The sequence below is a fragment of the Fusarium oxysporum genome, chromosome 15 (genome assembly GCF_000149955.1).
Source record: "Fusarium oxysporum f. sp. lycopersici 4287 chromosome 15, whole genome shotgun sequence".
Classification (NCBI taxonomy): Eukaryota; Fungi; Ascomycota; class Sordariomycetes; order Hypocreales; family Nectriaceae; genus Fusarium; species Fusarium oxysporum.
In genome coordinates, this window is record NC_031000.1 from 239,199 (window position 1) to 256,045 (window position 16,847).

Below are 16,847 nucleotides of genomic sequence, written 5' to 3' on the forward strand. Positions count from 1 at the left end.
GATGAGCATAGGAGGGGCGAGCTGGTATTGACTATTTGAGAATGGCTTTTCCATATTCCATGGAACAAGTCCTTTCCCAGAAAGTACATTAGCTACGCTTTGCATCAGTGTCGTCTCCGCTGTCCTCAGTTCGCTAGTGTTAATTTTTACTGTCCGTGGGATCGCAGTTAATGATCGCGTTATAGTTTGAGTCGTCAAACCACTCCTGGCGGTCGCTGGACCCTATCTCATGCGTGCAGCTTGGGAAGTTATGGTGGAGCGAATTATCGGTTGGTAGTGATGAGGTTCCACGTGAACTGCTTTGATCTGAAGGCATCTTGGTCCTATGGACATATGGGAAGTGGAGCAAGACCCTAATAGGTCATCTTGATTATTGATATCGCAAGAATTAAGTTGTCCCAAAAGAACGGTATAAAGTTTAAAACCAGGGATTGAGGCTTTATCGGTCAACCAGGACTGTTAATGAAATAAGAGGAGAGGATTCGACTGATTCAGCAGCAACAACTTTCAACGAAAAATGGGTAAGAGGAGGGCCTGAAATACTGTTTACAAAGTCTGGCCCAGATATCGTCAAAACCGTTATAGTGAAGAGGCAAAGCGCTCATGCATATGGGTGTTGACTCGGTAAGTCGGATGATGGCCACTAATAATGAGAACGGCCGTCGTGCGAGGTGTTTTGCAAAACGTAGGACAACTTGTCAGCGCCACCAGCGGTAGCAATGAAACAAGATGGGAATTTTGCGGAAACATCCCAAGTGCTGTGATGGTTCCAGACCATGGTCGATTCGCTAAGGTGCAGAAGTCTAGACCACTATGGACTGCAGCCATCTCTCCCTGAACCTCGGAGCAATTCCCCCGGTAACGAAACAACATTACATCATAATTAACCAGCCGGCCAGGTAAATCATCCCTCTGATATCCACCGTCCCTGACCTAAATTCGAGCCCATTTTCTTCGCCAAAGAGTATGTGCAAAGGCCTAGAACAAACATCATCAAGGAAAAATCCTAAGGCATTATAACATATGGTTCGACAATAACAATCGACCCAGCAAGCAGCTTGGAAGCGAAAACCAAAGTCAAGTCCATTAGCTGGGAGCCAATAGGTTCACGGGTACCCGTGATTCTATTAATTTCACGGGTCCCGTAAAAATGACTAAGCACAGTGCGTCTAGTCCTGCTTTCAACCTACGAGTCGATGAAAACACACTGTCTTGCTTTTTAACGCCGTCGCGTCAGGACGCGAAGGCTGGGTCACAGTGCGCTCACCGAAGAACGACATTCAGCGGTGATCCTCAAACAATGGGAACGATCTTGTCATTCACTGAAGATTGCCTCCCTCCCGAACAAGAATATGAGTCGCGCGATGCGTTGTTCAAGGCGATCAACGATTGGGCGGCCCATAGAGGTTACGCCTTTACGACCGGACGTTCGACGGTTGAAAAGAGCGGCAGACAAACTATCACGTACACATGCGATCGGTCATGTCGCCCGCCCAGTTCGACGAGAGAAAGACAACGCAAGTCCACTACTCGAGGGACCGGTTGTAAATTCTCTGTTCTGGCCAAAGAATCACTCGACAAGAGTAGGTGGACATTCCGACACCGGCCGGATACCCGCTTCTCTCTTCACAATCACCCTCCCAGTCAGCATCCGTCGGCTCACCCAATACACCGTAAACTACCTGAGGAGGACCAAACTCAACTTGAAAGGCTCGCCAATGCAGGAATTGCACCTAGACACATTAGAACATACCTGCGCCAATACTGTAATTCCGCGGCAACCCAGCAAGATGTTTACAACTGCTTAGCAGCAACTCGACGCAAACTTTGCGAAGGACAAACCACTATCCACGCCCTTGCTAATCAGCTTGATGAGGAAGGGTTTTGGAGCAGGATGCAATTCGGCTCAGATGGTCGAGTCACAGCCGTCTTATTTGCTCACCCTGACTCCTTGACGTACCTTCAGGCATATCCCGATATTCTCCTTCTGGACTGCACTTATAAGACAAACAAATATGGCATGCCTCTTCTTGACATGATCGGAGTCGACGCCTGTCAGAAGTCCTTCTGCATAGCTTTTGCCTTCCTGAGCGGAGAATCAGAGGATGACTATGGGTGGGCATTGGATCGTCTGCGGTCTCTCTATGATCACCATTGCTCCAAACTACCGTCTGTCGTGCTAACAGACCGTTGTATCGCCTGTATGAACGCTGTTGCCACCTCATTTCCCACCTCTCAGTCGCTCCTTTGTCTCTGGCATGCTAATAAAGCAGTGCTACGGCATTGTCTGCCAGCTTTCACGACTCGAGATGTTGCCAGCTCCCGCTCCAGTCAGCCGACTGATAAAACAGAAGAAGCTTGGGGCGAATTCTATCAATTCTGGCACTTGATCGTGAGCTCCCCAAACGAGGCCTGTTTCAAGGAGAGAGTGGCGCGCTTTGAACAGAAGTACTTGCCAGACCACCTTCATGAAGTCGGCTATGTAATGCATACCTGGCTTGACCCATATAAAGAGAAGCTTGTCAAAGCCTGGGTAGATCAGCATGCTCACTTTGGTAACACGGCAACCTCAAGGGTTGAGGGGATTCACGCACTCCTGAAATCCCATCTCAAGAAGTCCACATTAGATCTGTTCGAAGCCTGGAGAGCCATGAAACAGGCACTGTTGAACCAGCTTTCCGAGTTGAGATCAAATCAAATTCGACAGCAAACTCGATTTCCAATTGAATTATCGGGGTCTCTCTACAGCGCGGTACGTGGATGGGTGTCGCATGAAGCCCTCAGGAAGGTTGAAGAACAGCGAAGGTTGATTGGGAAGAGGGATCCACCGCCGTCCCCTATCTGTACTGGAACTTTCAAGAAGTCCAACGGGCTCCCTTGTGTGCATACCTTGAAAGATTTGCAGGAGCAAGGCGGAGTTCTCCTCCTGGATCATTTCCATCCACACTGGTATTTGCAACGTGAGGGGGCACCACAGCTACTCTTGGAGCCTCGCCAACGAATCGAATCGCTGGCTGAAGCATCTTCAGCCCCCAAGGAAAGCACGAGACGAGAGCCTAGCGCGTTCGAGAAAGTCCAAAAGGTCGCGAGAGCTCCGTCAAAATGCACCAAGTGTGGCGAACTCGGCCATACCAGGACATCGAGAACCTGTCCTTTGCGTTTTGAGGAACTACGCAGGTCTGCTGGCCCAACCCCGACACTAATGTTGCAACCCACTGTGGTGGCAACTACCGGTACAGCCCAGAGAACATCGTCGAATGACTTACGGGAGAACTATTTGGCCATTGCAGAAACCGCGAGTACTGTCAATTCTTCGCATAGTCCATCAGGTGAGCAATCACCACTTGAAGAATGCGGCGACATGAACCGAGGCCCCTCCTCTGAAGCCCCGCCCGACCCCCAAGCGAGAGAGGGTAAGGCTTCGGATGTTGATACGTGGGCTGCCCAAGCGCCACGATACGACTCGCCGCAGGCAATATATCAAAGGTATATTGCTGCTAGAAATGCGTGGTATGCTTCGCAGCCTGCTGGTAGTGTCAAGACCAATCAACAATACCGCCGGGCGATAGGGCTCCCATTGAGATATGACAAGGTGAGTTACGATTGGTGTCTAGATTATAAGCAAATGGGGGGACGCTGCGTCTCATCTAGGGGTGCACGGGACTGGACGAAAGAAGGAATGATGGCATACCTCGATTGGAGCAAGGCAGAAGATGATCGTATTGAGGCTCAGGTACTTGAAGAAGTAGGGAGCGACCCCATGAGAAATGGAAGAAGGGGAGTCAAAGAGATCTGGAAAAGGATAGAGGAAGACAGCGAGACTCGGCAGGCTCGTCATTCTGCCGAAGGGCAGAGTGAGGGATGTATTGTAGTACAATTGTAACATGCATTCGGCTTTAATTGTCTTATTCCACTTGTTGTGGCGTGCAGGAAGGGGGTAGACGCACTGTGCTTAGTCATTTTTACGGGACCCGTGAAATTAATAGAATCACGGGTACCCGTGAACCTATTGGCTCCCGCCTACGCGTGACCACGTAAAATCGCGCCTAGGCGTGAACCTATGGGGCGCCTCAGGAACAACAGCCCTTAGTAATCAAGCTGGGTGATTAAAAGTAAAACCTGTGGGATAGAATACCCTACACAGATACTAGAACCAATCAACACACTACTGCTGCTCATTCTGAATGACCCGACCTTCAATCCATTTTAAACACATCCAGTGCGACAAGATGACTTAATTTGTCCCTCCCCTCTGCATCGATTGCCGGGGTGCCGAGTTGTAGGGAACCTCATCTGCCCATGTAATCTGCTTTTGGTGGCGTTGTGCCTGAGTTTCAAGATTGTTTGCTACTGGTCCGCTTCGTCATGGGTCCCCCATCCGTTACATGAAGGGTCTCGGGAGGACTTTCTGTTGGAAAACTGGGAATCCCCCTTATCTTCAGGATTCAGACTGTTAGTCTGAAAGTCCTAGATTTAAAGTTCAAAGTCCTAGATAAAATTTACTAGAGATATAAACCAGAGAAGAACTCCTAACGTGTATGATAAGCGAGTGAGCCAGACAAGCAAGTGAGCCAAAAATCCCTCACCTTACAACATTATAATTCAATCAGCTATATCTCAACCAACAAATATGCCACAGTCCTCAAATGAAGCTAGAATCCTTCTTGCCCTTCAGGCCCTTCAAGATAACCCTAAACTTACAGTCCGACGGGCGGCAAATATCTACGATGTCAACCGTAGTACCTTAGGTCGCCGCCAGCATGGCATTCTTTCAAAGCGTGATACTCCCACAAAGTCACGGAAACTATCTGATCAGGAAGAGCAGATAATAGTCCAATTCATTTTAGACCTAGATTCGCGAGGATTTCCCTCGCGACTATCGTATGTGGAAGATATCGCGAATTCTCTATGTGCCAACCGCGATATACCACCTGTTGGCAAGCGCTGGGCTTATAACTTCATTAAGCGACAACCAGAGCTAAAGACACGTCAATTTCGGAGATATGACTATCAGAGAGCTAAATGCGAAGATCCGACTATTATTCGTGGCTGGTTTCGGCTCGTAGAGAATACAATCGCAAAATATGGTATCCGATCAGATGATATCTGGAACTTTGATGAGACCGGCTTTATGATGGGCGTAATTGAGCCCGGAACAGTCGTTACAAGCTCCTATAGGCAAGGAAGACCAAAGCAAGTACAGCCTGGAAACCGCGAATGGATTACTGTGATCGAGGGGATTAATGCGGAAGGCCAATCGATCCCGCCGTTTATCATTGGTGCAGGTAAGGATCACCTCGCCAATTGGTACCAAGAATGCGACCTTCCCGGCGATTGGGTTATTGCATTGAGTGAGAAAGGATGAACTGATAATAAGCTGGGCCTTGAGTGGCTAAAGCATTTTGATCAGGCTACAGCTAAGCGAACGAACAGTCGCTATCGCCTCTTGATCCTTGATGGTCATGAAAGTCACCACTCCGTCGAATTCGAGGAATATTGCAAGGAGAACAAGATTATCACACTCTGTATGCCTGCTCATGCCTCTCATCTACTTCAGCCTCTTGACGTAGGGTGCTTTGGGCCGCTGAAAAAGGCATACGGTCGAGAAATAGAGCATCTGATCAGATGCTTTATAACCCATATTACCAAGACCGAGATCTTTCCTGCCTTTCATGTCGCCCACCAAGCTGCTATTACAGAAAGCAATATTAAGGGAGGTTTTAGAGGAGCTGGACTTGCTCCCTTTGACCCAGAAAATGTCATCTCGAAGCTTGATGTGCAGCTACGGACTCCAACGCCTCCCGTAGAGGTTACAATACCATCGACCCCTTGGACTGCAAGGACCCCAAAGACAGTACTAGAGGCCCAATCGCACTCCAAGTATCTGCAAGGAAGGATCAGAAATCATAAGAGCAGCTCCCCTGAGTCAATAATTAAAGCCGTAAAGCATTTTGAGAAGGCAACAACTGTTCTTATGGATAAGATGGTCTTACTACATAATAGGAATCAACAACTTGAACAACAAAATAAGATAGTAGGGCGACGCCGGAGGGGAAAAAGGACTAGGGTACAAAAAGAAGGGCCTTTAACTATAGGGGAAGCATCACAAGCAATTGATCAGATAGATATTGATGCGCAGGTAACAGCTGAAGCCTCGAGAGGTGGTCGCGGAAGGTCACAAGGAGCAAAGGTCCGGCAGTGTAGTATTTGCGGAAAGACCGGGCATAATGCAAGGACCTGTCAGGAGGCAATTGAAGTCAATAGGGAATAGTATAGCGATTAATTTTAATTGATCAGATAGGTTGTGGTGTTTTTATTGCGAATTTCATTTGGAAAGTTAAGATATGTGGCTCACTCGCTTGTCTGGCTCACTCGCTTATCATACACGTTATCACATTAAAACTTATTACATAATTAAGTAAAGAACCAATAAACTACTTATAGTATTGTTCGCGCTTCTATTAGCTTAAACCCCACACTACTAAAGAGATGAGATATTTGGAAGCAGGGGGGTATTAGAACCTTGGGACACTATGTTACTCTGGCTAACTTCTTTGGGTCAATCTTAAGCTGACTTGATTCACTCCACTCACAAATCCAGATCCATTAATCCCTCAAATTTTCTATTAAACTCTTGCCAAAGAATTAGGTACTTTTCCCGAGCAGCCTCCATGATGTCGGCACACATCGACTTTTTGACATCTACGTCGTTTCGTCTCGCATCCATCGACCGCACTCAAAGGGAAGATGCTCAGATTCTAAGCATCACCCTGAGCACGCACGAACTGCGTGATGCGACAGCTCTTGGCTATTATGCCCTCTCATACACATGGGGACCTCCAAGGGCACCTGCGCCAAGCGAGCCAGAGATTAAGACGCATCCAATCTTGTTGAACGGTCGTTACTACCAGGTCCAGCCGAACCTACACGATGCCCTTGAGCATCTCTATCAGTTTTACCCGCAAAAGCTAGTATGGATCGACGCTCTATGCATCAACCAGGAGGATACAAAGGAGCGCCAAGTCCAAGTAGCGATCATGGACAAGATCTACAGCAACGCTAGTCTTGTAGCGATCTGGTTAGGGAAGCCATTTCCGCAATTGCAGTTAGGCTTTGAGGTGATTGACCGCATCTACAAAGTGGCCTTTCGCGAAGTCAGTCGCATTATCAGAGCGCAGCAATATGATTTCACTTTGGATATAGGCGATATCCAAGACAGGTACGGGTTGGAACTATTGACAAACGAGGAAATGGAAGCACTCATGGATGTATACGCGAGTCGCTGGTTTGGCAGAGTATGGGTCATCCAAGAGGTCGCTCTCGCAAAGAAAGTTGGCGTCATCAATGGCGACAGCATAATGGCGTTTGATAAGTTCGGAACGGTGGCAGCATTTCTGCACGTAAGTGGTTTGTGTATAGCGATCTCTCATGCACTTGCACGAATTGACCGCAACGTCGATCTGCTTGAAGGGAACTTTCTCTTCAGGGCCGAAAGGATACAGATACTGCGAGAGTGGTGCTTCGGAGACCAGAGCTTGTGGCAGGAGTTGTTGCCGTTAGTCGACTTCACAGCCGGGATTCAGAATGGGTCAGAGAGAGTCGGAGAAGAGACGGTGGGTCTGGTTCTCACAAAGCTTCTGCTTTGGACGATTGGCTTCAAAGCGACGGATCCCCGAGATAGTGTATTCGGGCTGTGGGGGATAGTGCGACATATAGCCAGCACTCAGTATCTCAAGATGCCGGAGCATTTGCGCCCCAGTTACGACATGAGTGTATCCGACGTCTTTCACAGTGTGGCAACAGAGATCCTCGAGACATCTGGCACGCTGATACTGCTCACGCTTGTCAAAGATCCCGAACAGCGTTCCTCTACAGAGCTGCCATCATGGTGCCCGGACTTCTCGTCGCCTCTCAGCAGTCACCCTATCAGCGGCCCTCAACTCAAATCTGTCACACCCGTGAAGGCAGGCGGTCACATTGAGGGGCTAACGCGGAGTTTGTTGCCAGGCGTCCGGGGAGGCACGCTGAAACTCAGGGGATTTCCTCTTGGCCCGGTCCAGGCCATAGGAGAAAGAGCCGACGAGATAGAGTACGGGAAATTCGGCAAATGGGTCGGAATCTTGTTGGAAATGGAAGACACCTACCCCTTGACTGGGCAGTCAGCGGTTGAAGCCTTTTGGTGAACACTGATTCATGATCAAGACTTGTCGAGCCGCTCATCGAAGCTCGTCGGAACCGAGCATTTCAGAGATGTTCTGCTGATCCAGGCATTAGGCTTTGTCCGTAGGGAATTTGCCAAGAATGGCGCCGAATCCATAGAGAAGCACATCGAGTCGTGGTGCGGTCTTGACACGCTGGCCAAGAGATATCCTGGCGCTGTCGAAGGTACTGAAACTATCCGAACTTACTGCAAGGGAAAAGGATTTCTCCCCACTCTAGAGCACGATATACCAGTATCCGAGGAGGAAAGCGACGCTTTCAGGGCGAAGGTGTTCGACAACGGATCAGGGCTCCTCATGATCTTGTCAGGCACTATATTTAACCGATGCATCGCACTCACGGCTGGCGGACACCTAGCTCACGCTTCGGGGTCTACAATTCCGGGAGATGAGATATGGGTGTTGGCTGTATGCCCTTCGCCGCTCGTCCTGCGAAGATTGGAACCAGAAACGGATCAATTTAGTCTTATTGGCGAGGCCTATGTGCATGGAGTCATGAATGGGGCGGCTATTGCGAAGCACACCGAGTGGCGGCATGTTGATCTTGTTTAAAGCCACGACAGGGTTCGCAACTTGAACCTCGCTGGGAGGCTCCTGTGTCACATGCATAGGACTTCACTGGCCTTCACTCACACCTCCTAGATTTATTAATACTTTCTTCTCTCGCTACAAACTTTGGTCGTGTTCTTGCAGTATCCTTTCTTGCAGCAATTTTTAGTGCAGCAGTAGAAGTCATTATAGAGTATTGTCTGGGAAATTTGGCGGGGCAGCCTTTGGCAGCTTGCTGGAGACCCTTCCTAGGAAGAAATGAAGTCGAAGCCACTTACAACCATAGCTAACTAATAAATGCAGTCAAATCGTGCATCTTGTTTACATAAAAGAGTTAATTAGACTATTGCTTCGCTTCACACCTGAAAGGCATTTCTGATTTAATAGTACTCTCGCCTTAAAAACAAGACTTTAAATTAGAACAAGATCGATGCTCCAGTAAGATTTCCGCCAGCCTTTGGGACTTTCAGTATACCACTTTCGACAAGATCCTGCGCTAGTCTAGAAATTAGACCATCGCACCCTCGAGCTACCATGATATCAACCGTGACAGGCAAGCTCTCCTCATAGTTCGGAATGTCACTGAATCCGCTAGCTTGTTTTTGGTATCTTGGATAAAAGACCATCCAGCTTTTCGGCAAGTAAGATTATCTTCTATCTTATCTATGTTGATATCTACTTCCAGTCCTAGCATCATCTCGTCTACTTGCTCTTGCATAAGCTTGATGGCTTTTAAATAGGTCACGCAGAATTCAGAAAGCTTAAACTTTTTGTTATATCTGATCGTGAATGATTACCCGTCTAGATCCCAGGAAAGGTTTCCTGGAATACCTTCTCTCTTAATAATTAACTTAGCAAAAGCTTTAAGCTTAATGATTTCCCTAAATGGGGTATAACAGCCTCGGATCAAGTACTTCTTGCGAATTATATCCAGGCGGTCAGGCTGCAATAGATAATAATCACGGCATGGCTATTTATAGACTAGTGTAGTATAGCTATAGACCGGCAGGGCATATTCGAGGAATAAGAGCCGGCTAATCTAAATCAACCCTGCTAATTCGGATATAGAGTTATGCGCCGGATTAAAGGCGAGAGTGTATTATTATATACCTATAATAGCAATATAGTAAATTATGGCCGAAGATAACATATTTCCAGCAGGATCCTAATATGTCTAGAATATTATTAAGAGCTGGAATAAGGCCTTGGATAGCTGCAGCTAATAGCCAGTCGGAAGATAGAAGTCGGTTCCTTTACAGTCTGATATATAATCGTTTTCTACTTCCTTATCTTCTTCAGAGTTAATATTTTTGTTTATGCTTTCGTTGAAATCTTTATCTGTATTTAGATTTTCAGGATTAGAAGGAATTTCGCAGTTATCATGCCAGTCCTCGACATGGGGCCTATTATCTTCGCTGTCTAAGCTATTACTAATATAATTATCTCCTCCTAGTTATAGTTATTCGACCAAGTACAGTATATACTGTATTATCTTTACCTTGTTGGATCCTAGACGTAAGTTATATACTTCCTGGCGTTATAGTGGCAGGTACTATAGAATGCGAAATATAAAGCAGATAAATCTTTTCTATATTGCTAAATATCGCTTAAAGCTTAGTATAAGCCGAAAGCCATGCGGCCAAAAAGCATCTTTCGCAAATATGTTTAGCCAACAGCGAGAGATATATAGCATACAATCGAGTGTAGCTCTTGCCTTATTGAACATCAAGTCTAGCCTATAAAGGATAATCTACAGCTAGGCCTCAGTTTCGGCAGAGCTCCATAAAGGGGACCCTGGCTAAGCAGATAATTTCTACTTGCTTGTAAGGCTGGTTGCTTAGCCATGGCGGTAATGATTTCGAGTGATCTGTTACGGAACAGCTCGGCCCAGCGGGTATGTTAGGGCCATGGGGTCATCTCGCTCGTTCCAGGAACCGCGACACGATCAGTTTGACTACTCTCGAATGGTCTTTTTATAATATGGATATCTCGATTTCAGGATCGATACTGCAGATGGCTTAAGAGGGTGATAGTAATAGAACTCTCCAATTGCTCAGAGCGCCTATGCCTGAACATGTAGCTGACTAGGATACACGTTATATACGCGTTGACGCGTTTAGGTCATTTAAATAGCTTAAAGTCGAAACTCTTTAATAAAAAAAAGCAAAGTCGACCAATGAAATAGCGAGATCACCACTTTGGCTTAAACTCTGCTCCGAGCATATATATTGAGAACCCTCTTTCAGGTGAAAGTGGAATGCGGGGTTAATACAAGGATTATCAGCCAATGACATTGCAAAATGTCCACTTTCATCGAAAGTGAGTGAATCCATAGAGATGTAGGCTAGAATCGTTGACATGCGACATGCTCCTCCCACGGTAGCTCGTAAGCGGATACGGGGCAATTCGGTGCTAGTCTTCCCCTGCCTCGTGGTTTATCCATTGATGCTTTTCAGTGCAATGTTTTTGTATCTTTTGGACGCGGCGAACAATATGGCCGCAAGTACGACATTTCAAACCATCTGGCTTTGGCGGCGCAAGACACGGGATGGGTTGAATTGTATCTGTTGGGTACTGTAAATAGTGACGTAGGTCGCCCCGACTGTGGAGAATATTCGGGATCTGTTTTATCTTCTCTACCAGCTCCTGTCGACGGTCTGGCTGTATATCGCAATGTCGTGTTCTCAAATGCGTAGCAACCTCATCGGCTACAGAGGCGAACTCACAAACCTGGCACACGAGAAGGCGGTATGTAGAGAGAAGAACGTAGGGATGAATTGCACTGCATGGTCCGGATTGCAAGCTCGAAGCCGTCATGTTAATCGTCATCGTGACTGGGGCCTTGATAGTGAGATGTGAATGACGATTGTGTTTCAATCAACAACGAGACCATCTAGTAGTATGATTTACCTTCCCTATAGCACTTTACGCGAAAGGACGCGTCGCGTTCAGTGGCAAACCCCTGTTCTGATCAGCACTACTATTCCTATATGTGGAACAATGTCAAATCAACTCTACACCCTGGCAATAATCAACCCTACTAGGTTTAAAGTGGGTCAATAAAATCAACTCTAGTAGAGTTGATTTTGGACTGTAGGACTAGGTGGGATGACATATTTTTGCGATTTATTGTTATATAGTTGCAGTGTTTGCAGCTATAGGCCTTCCATTTTGGAAGCTCTGGGATAGGCTTGCTTCCATTCTTTGGCAGCGGCACCGTGCATGGATCTTCAAATGATCTTCCGGCACAGAAAGCCGTGAGTTGTTGGAGTTCGACACCTTTAAATTGGTGTGCTCTCCGGAAATGGCTTACTATGCCCCCGCCTGGTTGGATAGCAGCCCTGCAATGGACGATGTCCGCTTTGCCACGCAAACACAGCATTCCTATCTGCGCCGCTGCTCAGGTCATCGTATCTATTGAATGGGGTATACACCTCGCGGACGTGCCTCTCTGTAATAGCGATGGCGAGTTGGCGATATAAGCGGACATTGATAGCTTGGTTCCAGGTCTTTGAAGTGGCATTGACCAAAATCTCGGTAAGATGAGAAGTAGACCAAGCCTTTCCATTCACATGAAAAAGAAGCCGTTCGTTTCGTTCATCTGAGTTCTTCTGAACAATTTCAGAGTGCCCAACCTGTTCTCGACGTAATAAATTGGCCAATCTCCGGATATAGACAAGGTACAAGTACATAACCCGGCTTAATCTGGCTGGCAGGAAGCGAACCACATAAAACTCGCGGTTTGTTTGTCGTTTCGCTTTGTGGTGTCGTGCGACATACACCACAGAACCACCCCAGACGTAAATTCCACAACTGGTGAATGGTCCGTTCTCACATTCAAGAGCAAAAAGCTCACGCACTCGCGGACACGAGCCGCCTTCCACATAGAGACCGCCAGCAAGCATCTCTTCCAGTTCGGTCACTTGTTTAAGGTATGACATAACGATAGGCCACCTCCAGTGGCCGTCTCTGGCAAGGGCGCCTTTACTGGAGGAATAGGCTCGGATCAGTAATTCTTTATATGCCGACTCAAGACCGTTCGCGGGATGCTTGACAAAACAGTATCCGCTCTGTGAATTCGCCAAGTCATCCTTGACTGACGCTAAGTCGATCTCAGGTTCGAGACCATACATAAGACTGCCACATAATTCCTCCGCTCGAGAAGTGAAATACTCTGGAAGCTCACGAAACTTATCCATAGTTAATTGTAAGCTTCCGTTAGAAACTGTCTCCCCATCATCACTCCAGTAGAAAAGAATAGACGGTGGCTCAGTGCGAGCTATAGTGCGACCAAAGTTTCGAAGACTGACTAGCTCAGCAAGTGGAGGCTCTGAACCTAGCACCATATGATCCGCTCGAATTTCGTTTAACCTTTCGAGTTGTTGTGTATGTGGCCGTTGTGGGATGCCAATAGTGTGATATGGCCTCAATGGCAATGCGCGTTCTAGAAGCAATAAGCGCTGTATATAAATGAGCCCAGATAGTTGTGGACAGTACTGTCGTGCAAGCAAAAAGTGTTGGCAGTCTTTAGAGAAACCAAGAATACCGCTGAAGTAAACTAATAGCGTGGAGCCGGGCTGCCCAGCAATGAAGGTCTCCGTACACAGAGTAAGGCAAACCTCATAGAGCAGCTCCAGGAACTCATCGAAGGCCGCAACATCGAGCTCAACATCCGCTTGAACCTGTAGTTCTGGATGGGCTTCCCGGCTGAACTCGGCCTGAGCGCTGCCATATGCAGAGTCATCATGGTCAAGTTCATCGTCTTCTGAGTCCCAGTCCCCATCACCATCATCATCATCCCCATCTGGGTCGAGATCGTCCTCATCGTTATTGCCTGTACTCTCTTTATAGTCATACTCAGCCGAAGTAGACCGGCCCTCATTCAGGGCGGCAGAAGTCTCTTCGGCGCAGAGGTAGTTCCCAAAATTGGGCCACAGTCCCCTAGATACATCGAACATATTCCAAATTTTATGACTCCATAAACGTTCCAGTCTCGCAAAAAGCACCGTATTTAACCGAACGTTCGCCACGTCTCCTTGCAGAGCATTCGACATCCTATGAAGTCGGATAACGAAGGCAAGAAAACGTTTCTGAAGTACCCTACATCTAGTTTCGCTGCTCTTCTCCGCCACAAGACAGAATGGATTTTCGCGATAGACATGAAGCTTCGGACTCGAGAGCCAGCATAAGAGCGTGCGACTGGTGTAACGGACTGTGTTCTCACAGCGATCTATCACCAAGTCTAAGGCCCTCATGGTACACGATAGTTTCTGTTCATCCACGTACGAGCTCCTAATACATATATCCCCTTGCCGGCACCATTGTGCCATAACATAGTCTGACATCAATGAATGTCGATCTGGTAATCTCGTCATTGCTCGTAGGATGTCACGTCGAGCGTTCTCAAAGATGACCCGCCATTGAGTTCTCTCTGGCCATAGGCCGGTAGATGCAAGAGCATCGCTGCCTAAGTCCTTGGCACTCAAGCGTGGCTGATTCATCCGGTAAAAATAATTCTCCTCTCGCTCTAACACAACGCTTAGATGGGTACGCGCCTCACGGTTAAGGCTTCGGACGTCTTTGCTCAAATCAGGCCGAGATGATTTTGTGAGTCTTTTCCCTCTCTTCGATTTTCCGGTATCTTGAAGGACCTCGAACCATCTGCTACCTTCTCAAGAAGGAAAGAACCGTTGACAGGCGACGCCCTCGATCCATGGTAACTCAGCAGACGGCTCCAGACCTGATATTGGCCTTCCTCTGTCTCGTGGGTTTTTCCAGAGGTGCTCCTTCGTACAATGGAGCCTCATCTTTTGGGCTTGGCGGAACATACAGCCACATTTCCGACACTTTAGTCCGTCCAATCTCGGTGCAGCAAGGCAAGAAATTGGTTCAATCGGTATGCGTGGTAGTCGAAGCTTAGCTTGGTCTTGGAGAAGATTTGGGATTGCTTTGACCTGCTCTACCAACCTGCGCCGACACTCCAGAGCAATGTTGTTGTGTTTTGTCCTGAGGTGCGCGTTGACCTCGTTAGGTAGGGTTGCAAATCCGCATAACTTGCACGCTAGAAGTTGATATTCTGGAATAATAACGAATGGGTAGATTGAGTTGAACGATTGAGACTGCTTACTAGGGTCCATTGTCCTCATTAGCAAGAAACTTGTTATACTGCAATTACGCATATGCTTCCCTATATCTCGGTCTTGGCTAAGAGGAAGATCTCTATAACCTATTTAAGAAGATTATTACTGGTAAACATACACTGTAAATTACGCGTACTCGCGCCTTCTCACCAACTACGCGTCTTGTGATTAATTTAATTGACCCTGGTCTAAATGAAGTCTACCCCCTGCGAAATTCAAGCCTACTCCCTGTTGGATGGGTCTAGAAATTAAATTCTACCCCCTTGTAAAAATCAATTCTACCCTGGGTTGTTTGGCATAAAACAAATGAATTCTACGTAGAATTGATTTTGGTATGGTGCACTAGGTTTAAAGTGGGTCAATAAAATCAACTCTAGTAGAGTTGATTTGGTCATTAGTTACTAGGGAGAAAAACGATGATTAGACTGGAAAGAACAAGGCGAGATTCTCATGGGCTTAGCGAGAGCAAGGCAATTACTAGAGATATGTATGTAATCTTAGCTTCAGAGCCCTTTGGGCGTTGGCCTACGGGGCGTAATAGACTTGTGTATGTGTGTGTGTGTAGGACTAGGTATTCATACAGCCTCTTTAAGCGAACGCAGTGGGTTAACCACCTGCTCCGCTAGGCCCCTGTGAATGCGCAGCTGATCCGACGCAGAAGATGGCACTTCTACGTCGAAGTGCCACTCAAGACACCGACGGACGGCGGTGGCGAATATGTCGCCACACTGATGCACCAGTCGCTCGTCAACCTGGCTCCGCAGGAGTGCTTTGACGTGTTTTGGTGTTCTTTGACTATCCCGCAACCTCGAGATCAAATCTTCTGCGGCTTCCCAAAGCCCTATTTCAAGAAGCACAACACCGAGGGCTACAAAAATGGCTAAATTAGCAAAACAGTGCCATTTTTAGCTTTTAGCGACTGAGGAAGGGAGTAATAGTAGGCACTCACCGTAAATATCATGACTCTGACGGAACATCTCTCGTGGGGTACCCCATCGCTCAGGGTGTCGATACACGTTCCTTGCGATCGCGTTGTCGTACGGTCCCATTGAGGTGTCAGACTCGGGCCGCGCAGCCTCAAACCCACAGATACGAAGTTCCGACGCCTGGAGAATTTCCCGGCTGGGAGTATGAGATGGTAAGAGCACCAACACATTATCGCTCCGTAGGGCGTGATGCACCCAATCCACCGAGTGAAGGAGATAGACGGACTCCGCAAGCTGGCTGCACAATTTGAACCGGAGGCCCAAGGACGGTCGTTGCGCCAAGGCAACGTCTCGATAGAGTTGTCGCAGGGTCTTCACGTGGAGCGGAGAGGCAACGGGAAAGTGTGAGATAAGCCTTAGCTCGCCTTTCGATTCGCCGATGTTGCTCGCGTACTTGAGCCCTTGCAGAACGCGGAAATCGGGATCCTGTTGCGCTTTGAGAAGCTGAACGATTTTCGAGAATCTTTTGTGAAGGAGCTCGGTAAACTGGCCGTCCTCGTCCAGGGGGAAGTTCAGCGTCTCCACGAGGACTGTCTGGCCGTATAGTGTCCCCACTGCCTTTCCCGCAACGGCGGTGATGTCTTTGACGGCACTCCAGTCGGTTACTGGGTCTTCTGCTGAGGTGGTATCGCTGAGAAGAAGTTTTCTTAGGGCAGCGGTTTGGGCCGTGCCCATTTCTCTCGCATCTGCATCGGACGTCAGGGCGTCCAGGTTGGGAATATTATTCAGGAATGGTAATGGCCACCAAAAGTCCTCCAATGTCTCCCTCGTGCGTTTGAGCCAGTCTTCGAACTCACTGTTGACCCTAGCTGCTCTCTTCTTCCCATGTAATGCCCAGCGCCAGGACGACAGGGACAGCAATGACGAAGGGCGATGAGACGCTGGCAGACCATGATTGTCGATGTTGAAGTTGGCGAAGACCAGTCTTTCCTCGTCGGAGGTCAGGCCGAGAT

The 16,847-nt window shown here is 47.8% G+C and overlaps 3 protein-coding genes across 3 annotated transcripts; 1 reads left to right on the top strand and 2 right to left on the bottom strand.

The window, feature by feature from the left end:
* Nucleotides 1–6,674: 6,674 nt before the first annotated feature.
* On the top strand, nt 6,675–8,771 carry FOXG_16690 (uncharacterized protein; the record flags this gene model as incomplete). Its single annotated transcript, XM_018396712.1, has 2 exons — nt 6,675–8,158; nt 8,213–8,771. 2 exons carry the CDS (start codon nt 6,675–6,677, stop codon nt 8,769–8,771), a joined length of 2,043 nt encoding a protein of 680 aa, XP_018257449.1.
* A 4,363-nt stretch (nt 8,772–13,134) lies between these two features.
* Nucleotides 13,135–14,269, bottom strand: FOXG_16691 (uncharacterized protein; the record flags this gene model as incomplete). Its single annotated transcript, XM_018396713.1, has 3 exons — nt 13,135–13,139; nt 13,315–13,709; nt 14,055–14,269. 3 exons carry the CDS (start codon nt 14,267–14,269, stop codon nt 13,135–13,137), a joined length of 615 nt encoding a protein of 204 aa, XP_018257450.1.
* A 1,214-nt stretch (nt 14,270–15,483) lies between these two features.
* FOXG_16692 (uncharacterized protein) lies at nt 15,484–16,569 on the bottom strand (the record flags this gene model as incomplete). Its single annotated transcript, XM_018396714.1, has 2 exons — nt 15,484–15,776; nt 15,858–16,569. 2 exons carry the CDS (start codon nt 16,567–16,569, stop codon nt 15,484–15,486), a joined length of 1,005 nt encoding a protein of 334 aa, XP_018257451.1.
* Nucleotides 16,570–16,847: the final 278 nt, after the last annotated feature.